The following is a 26,230-nucleotide window of genomic DNA, read 5'->3' as shown; positions in this document are numbered from 1 at the left end:
TCTCCTCCTCTTTTGTCTCCCCTCTTATCCAGCCCACTCAGCACTCCTCCCTTCATATGCTTCTCGTTTGTTAGGAGTTTGTCAGTCTCACAGGATCCGTATTTACATTTATGCTTGGAAGCCATCATCTGATCCCCTGCATTGCTTTTACCTGGCCGTGGATCACAGTAGTTGGACGCTGCAACTCGGACCTCTGAACCACTTCACCTACAACTACAAGTGATGACGCTGATGTTCTCTCCAGCTGCTCGTGTGTCCAGTGAGGATATGATCATAATGGTTCGGGCAGTGTATGCTAGTTTCACTGAAAAGGAATGTGAGGGAGTCTGTGTGTGAGGCGTTGGAGAGTGCAGTGTGAGGATAAAGTGTTCCTTGAGGTCCTGCATCATTGGAAAGACCCCAGTAACCACCTCCAGATGTTTGAGACCACAATCTGACTGATTATTTACTACAAGACCAATGAACATCGCTCTCTTCACATTATAAGGGTTAGTCTTTGCTCCTTTGGTAATGCCCAAGTTAATGCTTAATCTAAGTACAGACCCTTAATTGCTAAGGCCAAGCCCTGTTTATGGTAGGGAGGTTACTTGGCTGTGTACAGATAAGTCATTGCAGACCAAAGGCATACAAAGCCCAGGGATTTAGCACACTCACAACAGGACCTTTAGGACTGAACAAAGGAACCAGCCACCATGCGGAAAGATTCCTACATATCTAAGGCTGTCGCCACCGCCTTTGTTGTCCTGACTGTCTCTGCCGTCGCTGGCATTGTCACTATGATCGTTTTGTACAACACTGAGATCTCTACGATGAACCCAACACCCCGTCCAACCTTCCCGTCCACGACAACAGGACCACCACCCATCATGCGGCTGCCAAGGAATCTCATGCCTGAGAGTTACGAGGTCTTCCTCCAGCCTCAACTCTACACCCGAATCATTGAGGTTGTAAATGTCACTAGTCCCAACCAGACGATGCTCTTCACTGGAAACTCTACTGTTTACTTTCAGTGTGTCCAGAGGACTAGCACTATCTACCTCCATAGCAAGGACCTGACAGTTTCTGATCCCGTGGTGATTAACCAAAACAGAAATGAGATAATACGTGTTTCTACATTGAAGTATCATGAAGACGAAAGTAACTTTCTCGAGATCCAGTTGAATGATGCATTGGAGGCAGAAAGCAACTACAGTTTGTTTCTGGCTTTTAAGGGAGAAATATCAGAAAATCTTGAAGCGCTGTATGTAAGCTCATATCTTCAAGGTATCCCTGCCCATGAAAGTGATACCAATGCCGAAAGGTAAGTAAAACAAGAATAAGCTTGAAGCTTTTAAATTTTTGTGTGCAGAATTTGTGATTATTGCATCTTTTAAAGTATTCTGACGGCATACACTTGTTTGTAGAAAAATGAAACAGTTCTGTCAGGCTAGTCTATAGATTAATCAACTTGTGTTCTCTGGCAAGAATGTTAAAGAACGTATGGTGGTATTGATCATTATTGCAGTAAGTATTCTTGTCTGACATCAACAAATATTATTTGTTATAAATGAGCCTTATCCAGCTTTTGTTTTCATAGTTAATTTGCTAGTCTCTGATGAACAAACAACAAACCTCCAATCCATTATTTTTACCAGCTACGACAGTGTGGCTGGTAATGTTTTCACCTTGTAAGCCTGTGTGTGTGTGTGTGTGTGTGTGTGTGTGTGTGTGTGTGTGTGTGTGTGTGTGTGTGTGTGTGTGTGTGTGTGTGTGTGTGTGTGTGTGTGTGTGTGTGTGTGTGTGTGTGTGTGTGTCATCATGGCAAAATGTGGTCCTGGAGACAACTACTGTAGCAGAAACCACCACAGAGGCATTTTTTGAGTACTTTGGCAGGTGTTTATGTCTGTCTGTGGACAGATTCTGTCACTGCAATAGCATCGCAATTGTGCAAGATAGAGCCACAAAACTCTACAGGTGTGTAGTTAAGATCAAAATGAAGGCCAAGTTCAAAGATGGTTGTGGTCCGACCCATGAATACTGAGTACTCAAGTAATAATGTAGTAATAACTACTCAAAAGTGCTCATGGGTTGGAATATCAACATGTTGGCGGGCGTTGTGGCTGATGTGTTTGCTCTGTAATGAGCAGTACTGGGTGAGTTACTTGAAAAATATAATTAATTACTCAACAAAAATTACTCATTTATAAAGTAATTACATTTCTTTACTAATTACTCAACAGCAAATGTAATTACTTACATTTCTTGTTTCATTACTCAGCCTTACACCCAGTTTGTGGCTCTCATGAATTAGTATGCATTTGGGTCACAACAGTAACCATCAGTTTATCTCTATAAAATAATAAACCAGTGATATTTTAAAACCCCAGAATGTTTAAAAACACTTATTGCTGCTCTGATGGTATTCTCAGAATCCTCAAAGACTCTTCTAACCATCTGGATGAAAAAATATTCCATCCGCTGAGAGATTAAATTTTCAATTTTGATTTCCAAATCAAAACGAAGGCAGCCCGTCTGCTACCTGGAAAGGTAACAGAGTCACAACGTGAAGTTGTTGGCCACAGTTTTGAAGTAAGATATAAAATTATAACTTAACTTTGACCAAAACCTTTGCCATGATATTTTATAATATGGTCCAGTACTGGAATGGTTGTTCAGCTGTCGGTTTCAGTATTCTAGATTAAGAAGAAAACAACAACAAACTAATTTTATTCAAATGATTCAAACGGCATCACTTTCATGGCTTAGGCTTAGGCTATCATCTTGCCTAATTACTTTAATTGATCATGACGCAATGTGCTCGTGTGGGTTTGTCACATCATTTCTCCCCTCTTCTGTCCCAAAACAACCTATAGGAAACAGGATATTACTCTAGTTAGGACTCACTCATGTTTTTTCCTTGCTGTTTTTACACATTTGTTTACACTTATTTAAATTTGTCAACCAAAACACTAGTACTGGTCACTAGGATGTTGTTCAGTGGTCTTGGCTGGTTGTTGTATAACACATACAAAAGACAGCCAAGCCCACTGGTCCCAAATGTGCATTCAACCATCTGGCTTCCGGTGTGTGTTTTCGAGTTTGTGGACACGAAATGATCACTGTTTCCACCAGTATTTGAAAGACACAAAGACATATTGTTAGTGCTTTTAAAAACTTACACATTAAAATTAATTTATCATGGGTCCTTTATGAAATCCAAATCACCTCCTCAAATTTTTTTATCTTGTGTTTCATTAGTATGCACCTGATAATGAAATGTTGACCGTCTTTATCTGTATTTATAGATTCCTTGCAGCTACCAATATGGAGCCAACAGATGCCAGGAGAGTGTTTCCTTGTTTTGATGAGCCAGAACTGAAGGCTGTTTTTTATGTGACCATCATCCACAGGCGAGACACAATAGCTCTAGGAAATGCGGAAATATTAGGTATAAAAACAAACTCCTGTGATAAAGCCAATATGTACAATATAGTGTAACTTGTGTATGGGTTCACTGGATTTTAGTCACAGTAACAACAGAATAAAAGATATCCTTCCTTATTTTGGCTTGCATTGTTTCCACTCTCTCAGGCTCAAATATCATACATGATGATTGGAAATGCACTCGTTTTTATCCAACGCCGAGGATGTCAACATACTTGTTTGCCTTCACGGTTTCAGAGTTTACGTCAACCCCCTCCCCTCATGAACGTGTGGAAATTAAAGTATGTATATTACTGTAACTTCAAGGTAAATTCAAGTAATTGTTTTGGTATGGTGTTGACCTTGGCTAGTTTGATTTGTATTTTTTGCCAGCAAACTTTTATCTTCTTTGACAAAGCTTTGGACATTTGAAAATTCACTGACAAACTTACTTCTCAGTCCTGCCAGTGGTTTTGGTATGGTTTCAATTCCATATTAAAATCCCATTCAGCACCATGAACGCAAACTTTATCCAATAATTAAAAATATTTCCTGACCTGTTCTTTTTTGAGATATTTAACCTTTCATATGTCAGTTTTTTAATTAAGCTAGAATTAAGAAAATGTACAAATACAAAACAAAAATATGCAAGGACAATATCCTCTGTGCTTTATCTTTTTTCTATATTTTTCTCATACAGACATATACTCGTCCTGAGGCTACTGCAGCAGGCCATGCTCAATATGCAGCCAACATCACCGGAAAAATTCTTAAGTTCTATGAGAGTCAATTTGAAATTGATTACTTGCAGAAAAAGCTAGGTAAGACTTTTTTAGATATAGTTGAATGAAGGTGATGATAGGATGATGGAAATCAAAAACGTTATTGTCACTTAAAAAAAATTATTTTTCTTTCTGTGATGATAGTAACATTTATGATTTTGAAGGTAGGCAGGCTAACTAACTAGATTACTTGATACTTACATGCTGGTAAAGTATGGTGAGCTATAACTTGCACTACGTCCCATGTGGTTAGTAGTTGTATCAAATGACATTTTATGTCATTCGATACAACTACTTACTTTACCATACTTTACCAGCATGTAAGTATCAAGTTTGTGGTACTAATTTTGACAGTGTAATATTTTGCAGTTTAGTGAGGAAATAACATTTTAACCTTTTGGATATGGTAAGACCAGGGCTGATTCCTGTATTTTTACACTCAATATGTTTAAATGTGACTGCTTTTAAGCCAACCAAAAATACATACAGGTTTCAGCATTTTGACCCCTGAATATTATTACTTGAGATTACTTGTAGAGAATGCCATTTACACAATTTAGACGCTTGTGATGGGAAATAAAATAATAAATAAAATATTAGCAGAATAAAAGAATAATGTAAAAATTCTTTTGGGGGTACACATACCCTCAGCATTTCTGAAGTGCCATTTACACCATTTAGACGTTTATGATGGGAAATAAAATAAAAAAAATAATAAATAAAATATTAGCAGAATAATGTACTGGGGGGACTCATAACCTCAGCATTTCTGAAGTCCAAACCTGCATCTCTGATAAGGAGTACTGGGTATCAGTGGTAAAAGACAGATCAAAGACATTTTGGAACTATGCTTTGGTTTTGGTGATATTTGTCTTTTTTAGAATAACCTTTTTTAAAAATATTTGTTCAGTAATTTTCTTGTTCTTGTTTTTCTTTCTTCTGAGCTGTCACTGAAGCTTCGAAAATGAATTATAACATATTTTAAAACACTACGGACAACAGAATCACTGATAAATTACCAAAGGGCTTGCCAAGATTAGACTGTTCTTTCTGGGACAACAACGCACACTCACTGGCTGGTAATCTTGGGAGCTAGACATTGAGCTGCTGAGATGACTGCCGGTCTCAACTAGCAGTGGAGTCCCCACATCTCCGAAAAACGCTGGAGCAAATCTCCAAAAAAGACATCATATGGTTAAACTGACCACGGAGTTGAAATCGAAATAGTTACTTTCTTTCCTGAAAAACTGTCAAAATTAAGAAAGGGTTACGTTGGGTCTGATGGGCAATGGGCAATTACCTAAATGCTGCTGCTTATCCAAATCAAGTCCATCTCTTTCCCTAGCTTCCCTTAGCTCTTCTGGTTCAGCAAATCTTTTTGCATGTGTTTTTCCTATTTGTGTTTCTGTATTTGTTACATTTCTGGTTTTGAAGCACGTTTCCCTTATTGTCTGCTTTCACTCTTAAACATGTTTACCTATTTGTAGCATTTTTCTATATGGAGTAAGTTTCCCTTAATGTTTGTGCTTTCACTCTTGTATGTGCTTTGTCCTTAAAGGCCACTGTAGTAGTAGGCCTAATTACATCATCTTCTATCAATAAGATTAGTTCTAACTCCAGCTCTGCTCTTCTGAGAGAGAAGGGATACGCTTTGATAGAATAACATGTTACTACCTAAGCAAGTTGATAAGTTTGATCATTTGTTCATATCTTTGTGATTCCTTTAGACCAAATTGCACTGCCAGACTTAAATCCTGCAGCAATGGAAAACTGGGGACTGGTCACATACCAGGAAGGAGGCCTGCTCTATGAGGAAGGAGTGTCCTCCTTGTTGCACAAGGAAGTGATTGCTATTCTCATTGCACATGAACTAGCACATCAGGTTAGAGGGGAATAAGCTCTGTGTTTTCCCTGTAATAAAAATTAGACTACACTAGTAAAATTAGACGACATTTAAATGTCTACTGTACATGTGGTTGGAATACCACTTCTGTGTTGGTCATTTCTTCTCATTGTGTTGACAGTGGTTTGGAAATCTGGTGACGATGGAATGGTGGAATGAAATTTGGCTGAATGAGGGCTTTGCCACCTACATGTCCTATTTTGCAGTGGATCACGTTGAGCCTTCATTCAAAGTAGTAAGTTTAGATTTACATCTTTTCACTCTGTACCCACAGAGGTGGTGGAATGTTCACATCAGTAGCAGAATGCTTCTTTCTGGGGACGATCTTGGTTTGAAGAATTACACACACTTTTTTAGTTCTGTCATTTCATTAATTTTCACTGTTGGAACCAACTTTCCAAGCCATTTCCATTTTATAAACGAACATCATCTGACAAAATCACTATACGCATAAATTAAAGACAGCGGCTGTGCTGTGACTTCGGCTATATTAAAATCTAAAATGATCACTCATAGAAGCTTTTTCACGTCTATGCGGCTGCCATGTGGTCAATTGAATGAGACACATCTGCTCGTGGGAGCAAATGTTTATCCAAAAAGTTGCTACATTTGTCACTAGGTGCTTTTGTGAAGAAAAGTCACTAAAGGGGTGTGAAAAGTCGGTAGGTCTAGCAACAAAGGCGCTAAATTTGCAACACTGCCTATTAACAGCCCCCTCATGATGCAGTAGAAACTGTTAGCACCAATTCATCTTGAAAGAGCAAGGCCAGTGGGGAAACTCCAGCATTCGGACAGCCAACCAATGGTGTAACTTCAGCACTCACTCACTCACTCAATCACTCAGCAACATTTGCATTTATAGGGCTGACCCCACTGTTTTGGTCAAGCCAAAAATATACAAGAAATACAGCTTGATGCAAATAGGCAAAGCAAAACTGTCGTGCAACAAAAGAGTCATGTAACATGTTCTTGTCTCTGTTTGTTTTCTTCAGAAAGACATATTTGTTGCGAGTGACCTCCATACAGCATTTAAGGAGGATGCTCTGGCCTCATCCCGTCCTCTCAGTCCTCAGCAGGAAGATGTCCAGACAACTTTTGAGATCATTGAGATGTTTGATTCTATAACCTACAGTAAGGTAGAGTCAAATGAGTCTAGCAATGAATACACAACGTACCTTATGACCACAACAATGGTGTGCAACACAGAAGCAGACATAGCCATGGAATCAATATCAAAAAGTTTTGATTTTACACTAGATTTATGTTTTTTGTTTCTGTTTTAGTTGCAGGTCACCCATATCTGTGTTCTATGAATACTGATAGACGCATGTATTTGGTATTTACTCTGCAGGGAGCAATTGTGCTGAGAATGCTGGCAGACATTGTGGATGAAAGAGTTTTCAACAAAGGGATCAAAGTAAGCAATAACTGTTAACGTCATTCAGATTGGCCGAAGTTGTGGTGTAATCTTTATAAATGCCTTTAGAAGGACCTGTCGAGGAAAAGCACAAAAGGCTTTCTTCATCTAAGTGACCAAGTTACAGCAAAAAAGAACAAGTTAAAAACAAAGGAAATCTTAGAAGTAAATCCTCCACAATTAACCCAATTTTCTGGCTGGCCACATAACAAACAGCTATCATCCTGTTGTCCAGCTGAAGTTCTTCTCCCCATTTCTGCAGGCCCCCATAAAATTTTGAATCAAGTTATCCTTTTCTCTTTATGCAGCCTGTCAACAGTCTTTGCTGCCGTTGTCACATTGCAAAAGGGAGCTTTTTCCCAATTCACCATGACTGCTTTCAAGTGTGTAGAAAGATGCGGTAGAAGACCATTGACAGAGCAGACCAGTTAAAATGCTTGGTCTTGATTTGCATCCAAACCACGATTTGCTGCTGATACACTTTTAAATTGAAGCCCCCATTTGTTTCAACAGACTCAACAAAAAAAAAAAAAAGAAAAAGTTAAAAATGAACAAAATCTTATAGGTAAATCTCCCACAGACTTGTCACTGAGACTCAAGACTAAAGATGACTTCTGACACCATATTTAACCTCAAAATGCTAGGTCATTGATTTGCTTGTTTGTTAGTCTAGCCTCAAGACTAAGGCCCCTCTGTCATGCTAGACAGACAGACCTAGTGCAGTGTCCTGGCAAAGTAGTTTTTTTGTGAGAAGATTAATCCTTTTTGATCATTTTTGACTTACAACATGGGTGGGTAACCAAAACTACCACACTAAATTGATGCTAAGATTGGCCGTAGGTAAAAAAAATTAAAAGATGACAAAGTAAAGTGGATCAGAATGCTACCATTGTGTAAGTTTGAACCCTGTAAAACATAATGGGTATATTTACTGGAAATATTCTCCGAAAACAAAATGTATAACTGTAGATTACAGTTACACAGGGCCAGCCTGTATTTGTTTGTGTTGACCATGCCCCAGAGCAGGGGACCCCGCTGTTAATTGACTACCAGTTTTTATTTAACAAAATAAGGTACATGCAACAAATACAGTCAAGGGTTTCACTCCCCCTTTGGGGACTCTGTCAGTGCCTCATGGACTTTTTTTAGATGGATTAAACTGAGCCAATTTTGTTGGCTTTTGTTTCGCTGTGCTTGGGTTTAAAGTGATTGTCTGTGGTGACCGGGCCTTTAGTGTTCAAACAGAAACCCTTGTGTTATTCCCCCAAATTTGCCCACTGAACTGGACTGAATTGACTGATAATCCATCAAAAGATTTCTTTTTCTCTCAATATATAATGGAAAATTTCCATCATATATCCAAATCTGATCTGTTGACAATAACACTGTATTACTGTTTCTCTGAAGTCAAACATTCCAACATCTGGTTTATGGCTGTTGTAATGTGAAAATACAAAGACACAAGTTCAAAATCTACTATGTTTTTGTCCACTTGTGGTTCCCACTGCCTTGAGCAAAATCAGTAAGGGTTTTGTGTTAAGGGACTAGGTTTTTGAACCCAAATGCAGAACACAGAGGCTTTTCTATGTTCCCTGTGGGATAGATCAGACAGTAAGAGTGATGTGAATCTCTAAGGAAGCAGGCAGGTGCAGAAAACCTTATTTCAACATTACATCCTCTTGTGCTCTGCTGCTGGCAGCTTTGTTTGGATGTCTTCATCTAGTTCTAAATGTAGATTCTTTATACAAAATTTCCTCTCGAAAATAATTATTTTGAATGCAGATGAAACTGTAACCTCTCTCTCTCTCATTTTCTCTGTTTTTGTGTTTTAGATGTACCTCTGGGACTTTAGGTATAAAAACACTGTACAGAACAACCTCTGGGAGTATATACAAAAGGTTAAGTCTTAGAATTAGTCAGGAATTGTTTACACAAAAAGTTTTTGTTGATGATTCTCAGTATGTCTTGTTTGTAATAATAATGATAATGCTAATGTCACTATCTGAATAATCATTGATTAGATTACAGTATTTAATGTATATGGTAAAATATTAATTGACCTATGACATGTTTGCAGGCCGTAGATGAGGATGGTGGTCACACCAAGGTTGCCAAGGTGATGTACACCTGGACCAATCAAACTGGCTATCCTGTCATCACCATCAACACTACCAATGGAGAAATCTACCAGAAGCATTTCCTGTTCAATGACTCATCTGAATCTAGGTTTGTGCTAAAGGTCCAATAAATGCTCTACTATAAGTTTGGAAAAAATGAAAAAACAGGGGTTGTAGTCAGCCAAAGAAAATCTTGGTCAACTGAAATCATAACTACTCTTCAACCGATCGATTGGTTTGGGGGGGGGGGGGGGGTCTGCACGCTATTATAGCCACAGTGCACTGAGTGGAATCTACCTGGTAGCCTTATTAGCCTAAGTGAATTATAAATAAACATAAAAAGCTAGTATTTGCAGCATATTCAATCATTTTAACAAATTATTTTATACTGAAATGATAACAAGAGTCCACCAGCGTGCACATACCCATATTCATATGATTTCCGAAAATAGAACTATACAGTATAAACAGGTGATGTTAGCACAAGAACTATTGATGAATATACACTCAAAGCCTCAAGCGTTAACATGAAAGCTGATGCAGAGACGTTAGCCTACTGTTTTCAGGTGATATGCCATGTGGGTTGTTGAGCTGTGATATGGAAACTACTGTTTACGAAGTTTACACTTCATTTTAACAATTTGCAGCCACACTGACGACTTCTTGGACATGGTATCAATTAGTTGATTGCCAACTCCGAGTAAACTTTCATAAAAAAGAATTTGGTCGGACAAGATCATATTGACCAACCAGATGACCAGTGGACCGGGAGATTACAGCCCTAGAAAAAACATCTCAATCTCTCTCTGCAAAATGAACATAATTTCACAGTTTCCAGATTGGTTATGACTGATGACAGTAATGACTTTGATCATATAATAACAGTCCAGTTAAAATTATATTCAAAGTATTTAAATTGCTATAGATGTTGTAATTACACTCACACTTATTTTCCAGATAAGAAAATCATAGACCAGTGTCTTTACTTTCTCTAAAATGTTAAGCATTAATGAAAATAATAGAAGACATCACTACAGTAATGTAAAGGAAGAAGTGCATGCTCAGGGTATTTAAAAAGCATCTGATACATTACACCATAATGTATTACTCTCCAGTCATATGTAGGGTGTTAGAGGGATAGCTTGTAAATGGTTAGTTATTTGGATAACAGACAACAATATGTACAGTTTGCTGGCAGTAAATCTTAATGCACTGTATGAAGGTTAAATGTGGAGTCCCACAAGGGTTAGTACTGGGCCCTACAACTTCCATTTTATAAATTAAAGCTACACTTTTCAATTTGTTTAAATGAACAATGAATCAAATGACTGATTTGACAGTTGTTTCTCATATTGATGAACACAGTGAATTATCACTCAACTCCACAGTTTCCCTCAACACTACAGAGCTTTTTATCATCTTTCAGCTCATTGTTTTGGTTTACTGTTTTGTTTCAGTCTCACTGCTCTCACAAGCCTCATTTCCAGATACAGCAGTTTTCAGTGAAAAAACCCACTGTACAATACCTGTCCAGCACAAGAAATCATTCCCCCCTCAAATCAACCTTTTGTTTTATTTTAACTTATTGTTTTGGTTTACGAACCATAAACCCACTGTACACTACCTGCTAGGCACCAAACAGCAGACAGACAAAGGTACTGACTAGCTGGTGAATGTAGTGGAGACTTTAGTGACTAAATAAATAGAGATATGTCCTGTAGGAGTTGGTGGAGACCAAACAGAGCTAAAAGGATAATGAATATAGGACTTGCATTCATCAGATGGACAGAAATACAACCTGAAATGAATGCAAAAGAATTGCTCCACATTAGATGAACTAAAATGTTTGCCATAACAACTTTATAAAGACATAATATATTCAATAATATAATGGGAAGACAAAAAATCAGATACTGCATTTATAACGATACTTCACAGTGTTACATAAATGAAATGATGTAATGTAATATTTTCCCACTTTTGAAAGTATTACCATTCTCACAGATCATCAGTAGTCTGTGGTCAGCATAAGACACCAGTGTGAGGCCTTATGCTGACCCTAACACCTCTGGACTCAGAGACTTGATGGTACTCCAGAATATGTGGTTATTTTGAAGGAGATTAGATTTCATGCTGCAATTGCAGATCTCTGTACTTTTATCACCTTTTACTAAAAATGCTTCTCTGTAGATTGTTATTTCGACTCTTCATTGCTCACTGTATAAAAGCTTAACAATCATTTCTTGGATCATTAGTATCCTGGGCCTAGTATAACATGTTCTTTTATTACCATGTTTTGAACCTGTTATTTCTGTCTCTTTAGTCTTTGGTGGTACGTCCCGATCAGAGTTATGTCAAATACATCTGAATCTTCTCTTGTCTGGTTAGACACCAGCGGCACAGGTAACAGAATATACACAATATACACAGAGCTTTGGAATAAACACCTTGGGCCAGATGCACTAAGGGTTTTGTGCCAGTTTTTCAGTTGCAAATGTGACATACACTGCCCAAAAACACGTGCGTATGTAGCCTATCAAACAGTTGTAGCTGCTTTGAGTTGCACTTTGGGTGTTATTTGTGTGAGTGTGTACAGTGTGCACCTCTTTCTGTGTTGCATATGCAGCTAAGAGAGTGTCACAAAAATAATAGGAAGAGAAATGTTAGATGAATATGTATTCCACTGGATTTACTGCGGTCATGCTATTTGCGAATTGTGTGAAAATTCTCCACCTCTAAAAACATGGTGCAGATGGGATTTACAAGAGCCACAAGTAGGGTAGTGGTGGAAATGAATATGCATTAAGTATACTTTTAAATAAAACCTAAGTATTAGAAACAAAAATGATCCATTAGGCATTTATTAATGAACACAACGTGATTACTGTAACGCAAAAGAATAGTGGATAGGGAATTGTGATTTGTGTTCATCAAATTTGAATTTGAACTTAACCATCAATGATGTAAAATCGATACAGACTGAAAATAGATTTTTCTTTGTTTTGTTAAAACATTTAAGTGAGAGTTTGGCATCCACTTCAGTACTGACATCCATATAACATCATCTTCACCTCCACCTGTTCCACTCTGCTGGACCTTCTCAGTTCATTGCTCTTGCTGTCTGTCTCTCTCTCTCCTCTGGTTGTGCTACTGTGTGTACCTTGTGTATATTTTGTGCGTCTTAGAATCTCTTATACATAATCTGCTTTTTGTTTACCATGTTTATTGCTTCCTAATGTATTGCGAATTAAATATAGGCTAAAGATTATAATTTAATAATTTTGCGAGTAATAGTTTTTCTCAGATGGACTTGAATTGTGGGCAAAGTAAATATTTTGTAATCAACATCACTACATTATGATTTATTTGCTGAGCTTAGTGATCATATACAAATCCCATCTCTGAAGTGCCCCTATGAGCTCTCCTTAAGGCCAGTTTATATCTCTGTGTAAAATCGAAGCCCTAGGTACAGCATATACCCTATGCCATAGCCTACACCGTAGCCTGACCTACACCTTCCTAGGAATGTAACTATGTGTTTCGGTGATGCAGAGTGCAACAACTGTGACTGGTCCGCTTGGTTATCCATGTCTCTCAGTGGCTGGACAAGAACAGAAAATACACCCTCCTTCTGTCTTATTCAGTTCAATGGTTGTACACACCATCTCCTCCAACTTCTCTCTTTTCTGCATTGCAGTAATTTCAGTAGAAATAACTGTTGTACAACATTTATTAGCTCCAAGTTGAATGTGATCTGCTCAGTTTCAGTCACAAAGTACACAAAGAAACTCAACACAGTGGCAAAGAAACCACGATGGCAACAAGCTTTTGGCAGTGTAAATGCAGAGATACGCAGAGACCCCAGCGCACAAGTATAAATGCTCACAACAGCATAGGCTCTGCGTCGTTCCTACGCATAAGTATAAACCGTCTTTTAACTGGCAGAGTGCATGTTGGGAGTTCAGTACCAACCACAGTCCAGGCGATGACTGCATAATGAGCTGCTATCTTAGTAAATTAGATGCTGAATACACACAGACTGCAGTCACAAACTCAATGAAAACCGCAGCGCAGATTTGCACAAGGCCACTTTCTTAGTACATCTGGCCTATTGTTTCTCGAAAAACTCAATTTTTAGCATCTTTATTTTCATATAACAAAATAGAAAAAACATTAATTTTGCTGTTCACCAGCACAGTTTCATCAAGCTCACAGAGGCCTAGACAGAAAAATTCATTAAAAATGTTGATTTTTGCATATACATGCAAAGGCAATCATATGATGGTTTTTGATTGAGTACAAGTCAGTTGGAAGTGTGATGAGACAGACCAGAAGACTAGATACACAATATGACCTTATCTCTATACTAGTTTTTTCATTTTTTTATACTGTGCCATTGATTTTTGATTTGTAGTGAGTTGAGTATACCTTAACTTTAACCAAGATGTGTCTTTTGAACAGTAAAGAAAGATGAATTCATTTCTAAGAGTGGAGAGTGGATTCTGGCAAATGTAAACTATACTGGGTACTACAGAGTCAATTACAACCTAGAGAACTGGGAACGCCTCCTGACTCAACTGGAAACAAACCCACATGTGAGTACTGGGCCAAATAAGGAGTTAACAAATCACAGAACTGAGCAGCAACCAATCTCCATCTAGATACTGTTCATTTTACTGAAAGAAACTTTACAAGATGCTTTTTACTAGAAAGTAAAAAGCCCTTTCTGGGCCTCCCCTGAAGGTTTAGAGACTGGCAGATTAAATGAAATCTTGGCTCATTAATCCAAATCTTGCCCATCCAATAGAAACAAGTTGTTCACACACTTCCCTGGTTGTTAATTTAGTTTTATTTTACTATTAACAACTAGACTGTGGATAGACTTTTGATTTGTAACGCTTTTAGCAAGACAGGTCAGTTCACACAGTAGGTTTGGAGAGTAAACCAGCAGTTTTGCATTATTTTGAAAATAGGATCAGTTTTGTATGAAAGGAAGAAAAAACTAGATGCTGAATGATGTGACTGAGGGAAACCAGACCGCTTAGAACAGAACTTGACCTAAGAAACTCTGTTTTGACAAGTGAAAAGGTTTAAAAGTTAATAGCAATTAATTTTGGCCCGATCATGCACTAGAGGTATGCTAATGAATCTCAAAATGTGTACTTGCGTTTCTTGAACTTGACCACTTTCAAGTGCTGATTATCATGAACAGTTCTATATGCTGTCATAGATGCCCATTTCACAAAATGGTAATGGTAATGGTAATGGTAATAGTAATGGTAATGGTAATCCATATTTTCCCATTCAGAAAATATGGATTACCAAGAACAAAATGAACAAACATAACAATCCCAACCAAACCTGCTATGGTCTGTGTGCTGAATTTGGTACTTGAATTAACTATGTCATCAACATCTGCTTAACATTGTTAGTGTGGCTAAAAATATTATAGAATATGTCTAGGGAGGCCTGTTTTTCCACCACTTTGGTCTGGATTGAAGTGTCTTAACAACCATTGGATGGATTTCATTGAAGTTTTGTACAGACATTCATGGCTCATGGAACTTGATTCATGATTTGTGGTTAATTTGTGGAAGATTAACAAAAATGACTTTGCTAATCCCCTGATTTTTCCTCTTGTGCAACCAGAAAGTCAAAGGCCATCAAGTTAGGCCACTAGTGAGATTTTATGGTATCATTACTTGAGTTATTACAATCCATCCTGTAGGGAACACAAAAGTCTAATCTCAAATTACACAGAAATCCCTTGAGTAGTTTAAATTTCAGTTAGGACAAGTCATTAAGATTGATTGTCTTGGGACCAAGAATGTCTGAGCAAATTTTATGACTTGCTGGTGGAAAGTCAGGGGATCAATAAAATCATTAAGAATCCTCCTCTGGAGAACACAAATGTCTGTACAAAGTTTAATGGCAATCCCTCTGGACCAAAGTGTCAGACCAACCGATGACAGTTCATGCCATTCCTTGAGCCATGGTGTTAGCACAGCTAAAAATTTTCTTGACCATTGGATTATATGGCAGTTTGAAACTGCTAATACAAAGACACGGTTTAAGCTTTTGGATTGATTCCTGACTTTGAAGACTTATAAATTTAATATAATACTCAATCGATAATTCTTTCAAAGCCTTGGCCCTGATCTTGCTCTTTTTTTCCAGCGGATCCCACTGATGAACAGAGGGCAGCTTGTTGATGATGCATTTAACTTGGCAAGGTACGAACGTTGACTACTTTGACCCTCACTTTCAATATAGACAATTGTTTTTAATTTGTATTAACTTTGAATAGAAGCTCTGTTCTTGTGACTGTGACAAGTAATGTCTAGGACAATTGCAGGTAGTGCAAATGCCACTGAATGTAGATATGATTGAATGTTGATCCAAAATAAGCATCCTTGCAAGCTGGGAGACTCGGCAGTGCTCTGAAAACATTTACGGCACTGCTAGAGTGTGCTTCGACTGCATCCTTGCTAAAACTCTGAGACCACTTTCTCATTCATGGGAAACTGGTGTCAGACTTTTGGACCCCACTGTATATATTCATATAACATGTGAACACCACAAAATTTTAATGCAGTTTTATACTGACATGTATTTGGAAATGCAGTAGCAACCATAACAGACCTGAGTTACTTCATTTGAAGGTATATAAATTACAAAGGTAGATATTTTGGTCTGGAGTGACATGTCAGCTTCTGCTTCACATACCGTTCATCTGAAGTTTAATTTATTTGCAATGGGGAGAGCCCCACAACAGTTGTACTGTGGTGGCTTGCGCACAGGCCCTTTCAGGGCACAGGCGCAGCGCTATTGCACTGGCTGCACTGCCTAAATAATGTAAGTCACTGGTGTCTTAATATCTTTGCCTGAATTTTTAAAACATGATTGAAATAAGGTCATGTTGGTGGCTTAATTGCCACCTTGATCTCATCAACAACTGTTTTCCTCAGGGCCAAACTTGTCGACGTGACTCTGGCCCTGAATTCAACCCGCTTCCTTCGCAATGAGAAAGCATACCTTCCCTGGGAGTCAGCTGTCAGGAACCTTGAGTACTTTGTCCTCATGTTTGACCGCTCCGAGCTGTATGGACCCATGCAGGCATGTGTTATTAAAATCTTTTCAACCTGTGATATGCAAAATGAAAAATGTATGCTATATGCTTTATTTCATTACTAACTGAACAGACTTGTTTTGGATGGAAAAGGTGGATGTAACAGATGATGGCCTGTTGGCATATTGCTGCATGTATTCCTGAAACTCTGATGTAAAGCTGTCTCTTCCTGCAGGTATACCTACGGGAAAAAGTTAGGGGGCTGTACAACTTCTTCAGGATCTACACAGACAATTCAAAAGTCCCAGAGGACCACTCCTCACAGTAAGGAACGATGAATTTTACTGAACCATCAGGGGTAATATCATTGTATTGTTTAGATGAAATTCTTAATCAGTTAATTATAATCAACAGATTTACACATGTGCAGTTTATAGTGTTACAAATTCAGTCCGGTCCATGAGTACCAATGCAGAGCAGATGTGTGAGTTTGCAGAAGTGACAGAAGTGTAGTGTGGACTGCCAGTACTTTGTGTGTTTCTATAGAACCTGTTCAAGATGTCAGGGGTTGTTTCAGGTGAAAAACACAATGGCTGTAAACTCAGTTGAATGATTCTTTTGTAATTATTCTTTAAAATATCTTTGTATGTGAGGCACTCCCCAAATTCACTTTAAAGAACAAGTTTGAACACTTTGCCACCATAAATTTGAAATCAGATAAATCTAATTCATTGTGAATATTAATGTTTTTTTTGTTATTTAAGCTGCAAAATAAATATTTTATAATTAAAATACATTAAATAACTAAGTGTAACGTGAAAGGTGTCACTTGTAGTTACAGAATAAAATCACCTAACTCAGCAGTTCCCCATAGCTCTTCTGAGCCTCTTTTACATCATTGTTTTGGTTTTGCAGCACGTCTCATTGGCCTCACACAGCAGGCAAGTGTCTTCAGCTAAAAAGCTGAGATATAATGACTGCACACTACCTCCCAGCACCAACAGCTGACACACAAAGTTGGTGACTTGGTTGTGAACATAGTGGAAGAAGAAGCTGATATTTGACTCATGAGATGGTGGAGACCAAAACGCAACAATTAATGCAGCTTCAAGCAATCCTTGATTAACTTGTTTCCCCAAATTACAATATATTTCATTATATTACTTCAAAATAATAGTTTTATAAAATAATCATAACTCAAAGTGTTTGTATTAGCTTTAATCAGCGCCTTCAACAGCATATCTCAGTCTTCATCAAGACCGATTACATTACATTTACCATTTTTTAATATCTGTACACTGTACACATGCTTATAAAATGAAATTATCGTACTTCATACCAAGGCACAACCAGATTACCGTCGTAGAGGTGGCATGTTCCAACGGACTCCCAGAATGCATGACGATGGCTAGAAAGATGTTTGCCAAATGGATGAACAACAATACCAACAAGTACAAACACTACTGGATAAGTATATATAATTTGGAATTTGAATGTTAAATTGCCTTTTCACTCAACTTCTTTAAATTACCCTTAACTTACATGATTATGTTGTAAGTTATTGGTTTCTGAAAAATTGTCTAATTGTAATAGTTTTCATTATATTATGTACCTTTACTTTCCAGCAATGATTTAGTAAAGGTACGTGTCATTTAGTCACTTTTTTGTATGATGTGTTTATGGATGTTGTTAGCACTCTGCATTGTGGTTATTGTTACAGCTGCACTTGGCAGGATTTTTATGCTAACATGCACTCTAATCACAAATCACAAAGTGGGGAGACCATGAAAGACAAGATCCTGTTTTTACTAATGAGAATAATGAAAAAAACAAACCAAAAAAAACCTCTCGGGCTTTTATGGTTACTTTTCTGCCTTTTGAAATAAGTACTGTGCAAAGTTTCCAGGTGCAACTTTAAATGAGAGAGATACTGACCTTTCATTACACATGTATATTGTATATGCTCATTGCTTTAACACACAAGCATGTATGGAAAATGTGTTAATGCATTTACACTTGCCTACATTTGTATGTGAATCTGAATAGGTTGTATGTATACAGTCAGGTAATAAGTATTTGGACACAATTTTCCTACTTTTGCCTCTGTACACCACCACAATGGATTTGAATTGAAGCCATCAAGATGTAATTGAAGTCTAGACTTTCAATTTAATTAAAGGGGTTTTAACAAGAATATAATATTAACTGTTTAAGAATTACAGCCATTTTTATACAGTCTTGACAGTTTCATGGCCAGGTGTGGCCTGTTCTCTCGTTAATTCATGACAAATTAAGAATATAAAAGTTATAGTGTTGATTCCAAGTGTAGAATTTGCATTTGGTAGCTGTTCATGGGAAATCTCAATATGCTGTCCAAAGAAGTTTCAATGCAAATGAAATAGGCCATCATTAAGCTGAAAAAACAAAACAAAACTATCAGACCTCTAGCAGAAACTTTAGGAATGGGCAAATCAACAATTTGGTACATTCTTAAAAAGAAGGAGAGAGCTTGTGAGCTTAGCAGCACCAAAAGGCCCAGAAGACCACAGAAGACAACGAAAGTGGAAGATCGCAGAATTCTTTCCTTGGTGAAAAAAACCTCTTAACACCATCTAGCCAGGTCAAGAACACTATTGATGAGGTATGCTTATCATTGTCAAAATCAACAGAGTTTACCACAAGGTGCAAACCACTGACAACTGATAACTTTAGACAGATGAAAACATGATTAACTTGTACCAGAATGATGGGAAGAGAAGAGTATGGAGAAGGAAAGGAATGGCCCCTGATTCAAAGCACTGAAGACAAAACTGAAGGCAGTAGACCCGAAAAAAAAGCGGCAAAAGTAAAAGCCTGGCAAAGCATTTCAAATGAGGAAACTGCCTTGAGATGCTTTGCCATAATCCTTTGGTGATGTCCGTGGGTTCCAGACTTCAGGCAGTCATGCAAAAGATTTTCATCCAAGTATTAAAAATAATCCCTATATTTATAATTATGTAAGTCTGTCTAATTACTTTAGAGCCTCTGAAAATGGAGAGACTAAGTATAAAAATGTCTGTATTTCCTAAACAATTAATGACATATTTTTGTTGAATTAAAGCTGAAAGTCTACACTTTCACTTCACATCTCGATGGCTTTGTTTCAATCGTGGTGGTGTACAGAGGAATAATTAAGAAAACTGTGTCACTGTCCAAATATGTATCTACCTGACTGTACGTACAGTATAACAGTATAACGTTATACTGTATGTACAGTATAGCATATCCAAATCAAAGAATTTTTAGCGGAGAAGAGGGTTTAAGGATAGAGGGTGATAGAGTCTGCTGTACAGACTACCAGTATCCGAGGTGTGATCCCTTTAAAATGACCCTTTAAAAAAGTCAAGTCAACATTCAAGGTGTATCTATGTTTAAAAAAAAATTGTATGTTTGCGTGTATGTGTGTGATTCAGCATCCACCCCAACCTGCGGTCTGTAATCTACTGCCAAGCCCTGGCTGTTGGTGGGAAGACAGAGTGGGAATTTGCCTGGAATAAGTTTCAGAGTTCCAGTGACACCTCAGAGAAAGGCCAGCTACGTGAAGCTCTGTCCTGCACTAAGAACATCTGGCTACTCAACAGGTGAAGCCAAATCAGGGATCAGGGACAGACCCATGATTAAACATCAAGTCCTGATGTGTCAAAAATTGAATATTGTGTACATAATAACTCCTTTCATTATGGACAAAACTGTGATAAGATGAATCCCAAACACACAATTTTAATAAAGTGAAGAGCTAGTCAGCTTCTTCCTTATCTTGCAGATACCTGGAGTACACTTTGAACCCTGATAAGATACGTCTAATGGATGTTGCTTCCACTATAAACTACATAGCCAAGAATGTGGCAGGGCAGGCACTGGCTTGGAACTTTATCAGAGCACACTGGGAATATGTCAGTAAGGGGTAGGTTGCTATTTGGACTGTTTTTCCTATTGCCTCTTATATTGGTTTTTACAGATAATATCTTGTCTGAGTCATGAACAAGTATCTGAGATTGTGTAGTTGAGTTTGACCAATATAGACTTGGAATGGAAAACATGATGCTTTTATTTTTGGTTTGAGGTTGATGATAGGCAGTATTTTGTGTCATTCTTAAATGTTTTAATTTTCCATTTTTATTCTTTTATTCTTTTCACATTACATATAGTCATTTGATCCATTGTCCATAAAAAATATGGATTACTGCAGCTTTAATCAAACAGTTGACTCCAGAATGAGATGAGACCAATAAATCTTAAAGGCGCACTATCAATGTTTTTTATACTAACAATAGTATGACTATGAAAATCATGTGACTATATATTTTGTGAAAGGTCTCACTCTTAGTAACAAACCCACAAAGAATTTACTCCTGACTTTGCAGTTCGCTTCAGTTCTATAGAGGCTTTTAGCCTGCAGATCTGCTGTTTAGTTCAGTCTCAGCTCTATATACACCCCCATTTCTAGCTGCGGCAGGCAGTGCAAAAGTTTTAAAACACACACTTTACACTTCCTGCCCAGCATCAAATGGCAGACAGACAAAGTTAGCCTCTAGCTGATAAAGAAACTCAGACATCTAGCGAGGTAAACAATTTGCTCAGGAGTTGGTGGAGACCAAAACCAGGCAAAAAGAGAGTGAATATTGGACTGAATTTGTCAGATGGACAGAAACACTACTCATAATCTCTTCTTGAATGTGTAAATAAGCAATTGTTTGCCTTAACAACTTCATAAAGTTTTAATATGTCAGGTGTGTTTTCTGCTTGCTCCATAGCTCCCAGGTTGGCAAAAAAATAAAAATAAAATTATTCAGCTTTAAATCTCCGTGTGTCTATTAAACATATAAGTGTAAAGGACACTTAGCCTAGTTTAGGTAGGATTGGCTCAGGGTTAATCTGTGCTGTGGCAATAGATCTTAGCAGCATTGATTACACAGCTACATTATAAAAGGCAATAATCATTGCAAATATGCTAAATAACTTGGGTTTTGTTCTCTCAGTACTATGCAAAAAAAAAAACAGTGTCATGATTGTTTAATGTTGGTATAGTCAGGGAAGACCTCTACCACCTCACAGCTCTGTATCTTCTAATAAGTAAGACCAGTATCAGCTCCACACTGTTTACCAGCATGCTGTCAGTCTTATTGCTGAACTGCCTAATGCCTGTTTGTATTTGTCTTGGTTCACCGCTCTGTCTCACGACCTGCTTTGAGGTCATGAGCTGCCAGGTGAAAAGACAACACTCTTGTTGTTGGTGTTTGCTTTACGGAAATACTGCTGCTCGCTGCTTCATCACAGAGATCAGAGAACCTTGTCTAGTCTGGGGGGGCTGATGTTTACAGAGGCCCTTTGATGTGTGACCTGTGGTCAAATCAATTCAATAAACAAGCAGGGTCATAAAAGAAAAGACTACAATAATGTATGTGTCATCAAGTATAAAGGTCTTGTTATTTAATCAGCACTTATACCTCTCTTTCATGAGGTCCCCACTGTTTGTGCTGTTACCAGGACGCTAAATTGATCGATATCAAAGTTTAAATATACATAACAGACGGGGTTTCATTTCATGAGTAAACAGTGACACCTGAGATTGATCTAAATCAGGTAATCAGCAGGGACTTAAAAATTCTCCTTTAATCAATAAACATTTTGACCATTAAGACTTGTTCAATATGAATCATTTCCTAAAATTTCTCTCAGAATATATTCCAATTCATTCTTGTTTTAAGTATATAGTTTTCAAGTACACCTAACTAAAACTAATGCAGTCTAATACAACAGCAATAAAACCTACCTTTTTGAAGCTTATAATGTTCAGTTTTTGTTGAAATTCTTTTAGAGAGGTGTTTATTTAACTATAATAAATTTGGAGGCAACAGTTTGTGGTGCTGTTGAACTATAATGCATTATACAGAAAGCTGTTTCTAATCATTTGTCCACCCTGCATGCATTTCTCTGCTGCCAGGGATGGAGCCATACTGATTGAGGGAGTGACCAGCAGGTTCTCGACACAATTTGAACTACAGGAGGTAATTACTGATGTTTTATTGTGTTAAAATGATAATACTAATGTGCAATGATGTCATTTGGATAATGATCAATGATGTCTTTCCAGTCACACACCAATAATTGATGTACACCAAATGAGTAACTAGATAAACTCTGATATCTTATCAGAAGTCTTTCTGTCATCATGAGTTCTACTAATGTTGAGACAGTGTGTTATTTTTTTTTTTTTACCTCATAGCCATAAATCAAAAATGCTCTTGCTATGCCATTTCTTATGTAGAGTTTAAAGGACATGGGTGATTATACTCTATATTTTTCTTATTGTCAACAAATCCAAATCCAACCAATGAACCTACTTTCAAAGCTTGATACATCTTATTCCTCTGTGATAAAGCTTCATTGTTGTCCAGGATATATTCAAAACACATCAGTGAGTCACACTCTTGTGATGTTTGTTTTGCTCAATCCACAGTGTTTAGCTAATGTTACTCAAACATAGGGTTGATTTTGTAAGCTATTTTTAGATTTAGGCTTAGTCTTAGTCCTGAGATTTAAAAAAAGTCCACGTTAGTTTTAGTCATATTTAGTCAACCTCACCCTTTTTATTTTTAGTCAGTTTTGAATTGAGTAAAACTCTGTACACTTTAGGCTCATCTTAGTCAAATAAAAATGTAAACACTTTAGTTTTAGTCAAACAAAAACACTTAACATTTTAGTCTAGTTTTAGTCAAGACCAAGAAAGAGCATTTTAGTCAAACTTCACCGGACTGCAACAAATAACTATTAAGTCTGTAAAGATGCAACAATATTAGTGAATCCTATGCGACAAAGTAACCAGAAAAAAGAAAACCCTTCACAATCAAAAAGAAAATTGCACAACAGTTCTGCGTAGATCCTACCATTATTATGTTCAGTTTTGTCAGGACTGAGCCAGAAAGGGGTTGATTTTATTCTGTAATTTTGTAGGCCTTGGTGGCAGTGTTGTACTAGATTGTGTTATACAGTAAGTGTTTAAAATAGGTTGTACACTACCATTTAGATTTGAAAAGAAAATATGTGGAACCTCTTTGTACACAAAGCAACCTAAGTGCTAGATGCTGTGCAATGTAATAACCAGCAGAGTTCTCAAATAGACTACATTTAGTTATCACGGACCCATCCAAGTTCGACAAGACCTGAAATGTGTATGGCAATTAAGTTGTGTGTGCTTGAACATGGATAGCATGTTTACTACACCAAATAAACAAACTTTTCCTAAGCAAAAGCCTGGCCAACTTATGTGACTGGGCTACTGACATTTAGAGAGACTAAATCCCCATCTGCAAGCAATGTAGCAATTTCCCGTTGTTGTGAGATGCTAATAGATAATGTCACACCACTGCCTTTAGTAGTTGGCTTAATATGATTTTAAATTGAGCATGCAGGAAGAGAAATGTGCAGCGCAGCTATTCAAAGAAGAAAATTTAGATTATATAATTGTTTTAAAACATGTTCTATATAAATTTGTCTCCTATTTTTTTGTCAACGAAAAAATATAGAGATTTTAGTAAGGAACATTTTAGTCCTTTTTTCATGAACAATATTGCATTCTGATATAGTCTCAGTTAGCGTTTAATGACATTGGTGCCCTCTCATCATCGTCTCTTCTTAGTCATAGAAAAAAAGGTAATTTACTTATATATTAAGTCATAGTTTTCATTAAAGAAAATAAAACTACTCAAACAGGAGTAAATAGTACATTTTTGGGGGTCAACATTCACTCTGGGGTTAAAACAAATTTGGTGAGAATATTGCCAGCATCAGGATGGTGTATGTGAGTCTGAATCAAAATTAACTATAGTGGGTGTGTGTTGAAGGTAATGAAGGATCATGTCCCAGTGCAAGGGTGTGGCTCACTGATGTGTTTTTAAGGATCTACTTTCCTCTGTGACAGTGCCATGGTGGACTGAAATTTGATTTAAAATCTGTACATGTACATTATGATTGCATTATTTTAATCATGTTTATATTTTTTCTTAGTTATGAGATAAGTATCCCATTACGAGAACAGACTTACTTTTTTTCTTTGGTGAATGCAATGTGCTTCTGTAGCAATGCCTTAACATCACTATATCATCTATCTGTGTTTGTACAGCTGGAGCGGTTTGCGACTGACTATGATCTGGGGCCTGCTACCAGGGCGGTGTACCAGGCCATAGAGCAAACCAAAGTCAACATCCAGTGGGTCAGCCAGAACAAAGAAATTATACTAGAGTGGTTTAAAAGAGAAACAGCTTATTAGAGTGAAAAGAAACCACCTTTTAGAGCCTCAAAGATAGATGGTGCTGGCAGTTTTCAACTCTGCAGCTTAATACTCCTAAAACATTCCCCCTCATCCACTTCAAAAACAAGAACTGATCATGATTATTTTTTTGTTCTATTTTTGCCAGAAAAATGGACCATAAAAATAATCATTAAATGAGAGATTCAATTTCCAGCACATAAAACTGACACGTGGAGAATTGTGGCACTTTAGACCAAAGTAAAAACAGAAAGTGTTTGTGTACAGCATATACACGTGTCTTATTTATAATGTATATTCAATGGAAACTGGGAAGTAACAAGATTTCTACTCAACTGTTTGTGATTTTGCGCATGATGCAGAGGCAAAGGACATAACCTCATCTGTTTGTTATAGTAAACACGTCTATATGTGTATCAATTATGTTATAATCAAGGAACCAAATTATTCTTGTATGTTGCTGAAATTGTTATTTTTAATAATAAAACATCAACACTGTGTTAAGCATGAGTCATTTAATCCATTACATGTAATTTTGTTTTACCTGGAGAAAATCGTAAATGTTGTATTTGCTGACTTTGTGATCTATAATAATTGGTAATACAATATCGTTCATTTTACATACATTTGAGGTGTGTTTGGATGAAATGAGAGAAATACGATTGCCTTGCTTTTTGTGTATAAACATCAACTGTCCACTGGATTGTTTTCTAGCCTATGTTATTGTCCAAAAACAGTCAATGACCATGTCCCATAGTATATAAGGGAAGGTATATAAATGTTCCAAGTTATCATTGGTATGGCTTGTCATCATCACTGCGCAAAAGAACTACAGCAATTCCTGTTCTGTACTTACTAGAAATTCAAGTTGTGTCACTAATTTTTGGATTGGAAGTTAAAAAATTGTTACATACTTATGTGACATGTCGTCCTAATAACCCTTGCCGCTTTTAACTAATCTGTGTCTGTTTGCCTCCATTGTAGTCTTTCTATAGACTTTATATGCACTCCTAAAATTGACTCAAAATTTTGCTTTCCATTATATCTGAATGAATGTGTAGAGAATATGTCAATATATCTGAGAATTATTGTTGAATATAATGTACATTCAATAACCACCAACACTTACCAGTGGTATACTGTGACATAATAGCACATTTCAGAGTGAAATACTCTTGATGTAACAGCTCAAAATAACAATCTGTGGCAAATTAAAATGTTGTTTTCACTGA

General features: G+C 37.2%; 1 protein-coding gene across 2 annotated transcripts; it reads left to right on the top strand.

Annotated features, from left to right (window-relative positions):
• The first annotated feature begins 56 nt into the window (after window positions 1-56).
• On the top strand, window positions 57-26,230 carry LOC120793107 (aminopeptidase N-like). 2 transcript variants are annotated; one of them, XM_040132812.1, is made up of 20 exons: window positions 59-1,300; window positions 3,285-3,427; window positions 3,571-3,704; window positions 4,103-4,223; window positions 5,912-6,066; window positions 6,209-6,322; window positions 7,080-7,223; window positions 7,439-7,504; window positions 9,337-9,402; window positions 9,582-9,730; window positions 11,945-12,024; window positions 14,083-14,216; window positions 15,799-15,854; window positions 16,590-16,737; window positions 16,926-17,014; window positions 18,034-18,141; window positions 20,143-20,310; window positions 20,493-20,633; window positions 22,674-22,737; window positions 24,852-26,230. In XM_040132812.1, exons 1-20 carry the CDS (start codon window positions 693-695, stop codon window positions 24,996-24,998), a joined length of 2,835 nt encoding a protein of 944 aa, XP_039988746.1. In that variant the 5' UTR covers window positions 59-692; the 3' UTR covers window positions 24,999-26,230. The 2 variants fall into 2 exon arrangements, with proteins under 2 accessions (XP_039988747.1, XP_039988746.1); XM_040132813.1 differs by lacking the exons at window positions 20,143-20,310; window positions 20,493-20,633; window positions 22,674-22,737; window positions 24,852-26,230 and adding an exon at window positions 18,316-19,053 and having other exon boundaries at window positions 57-1,300.

This window comes from Xiphias gladius, chromosome 8 (genome assembly GCF_016859285.1).
Source record: "Xiphias gladius isolate SHS-SW01 ecotype Sanya breed wild chromosome 8, ASM1685928v1, whole genome shotgun sequence".
NCBI classification, from domain to species: Eukaryota; Metazoa; Chordata; class Actinopteri; order Istiophoriformes; family Xiphiidae; genus Xiphias; species Xiphias gladius.
This window is presented reverse-complemented; position numbering and strand designations above follow the sequence as displayed.

Bases quoted from the DNA above. Each gene is read 5' to 3' on its own strand.
- LOC120793107 (XM_040132812.1), top strand. From the start codon at position 693: ATGCGGAAAGATTCCTACATATCTAAGGCTGTCGCCACCGCCTTTGTT. The intron at 3,705-4,102 runs GTATGTATATTA...TTTCTCATACAG, and splicing joins ATGAACGTGTGGAAATTAAA to ACATATACTCGTCCTGAGGC. The intron at 15,855-16,589 runs GTACGAACGTTG...TGTTTTCCTCAG, and splicing joins GATGCATTTAACTTGGCAAG to GGCCAAACTTGTCGACGTGA.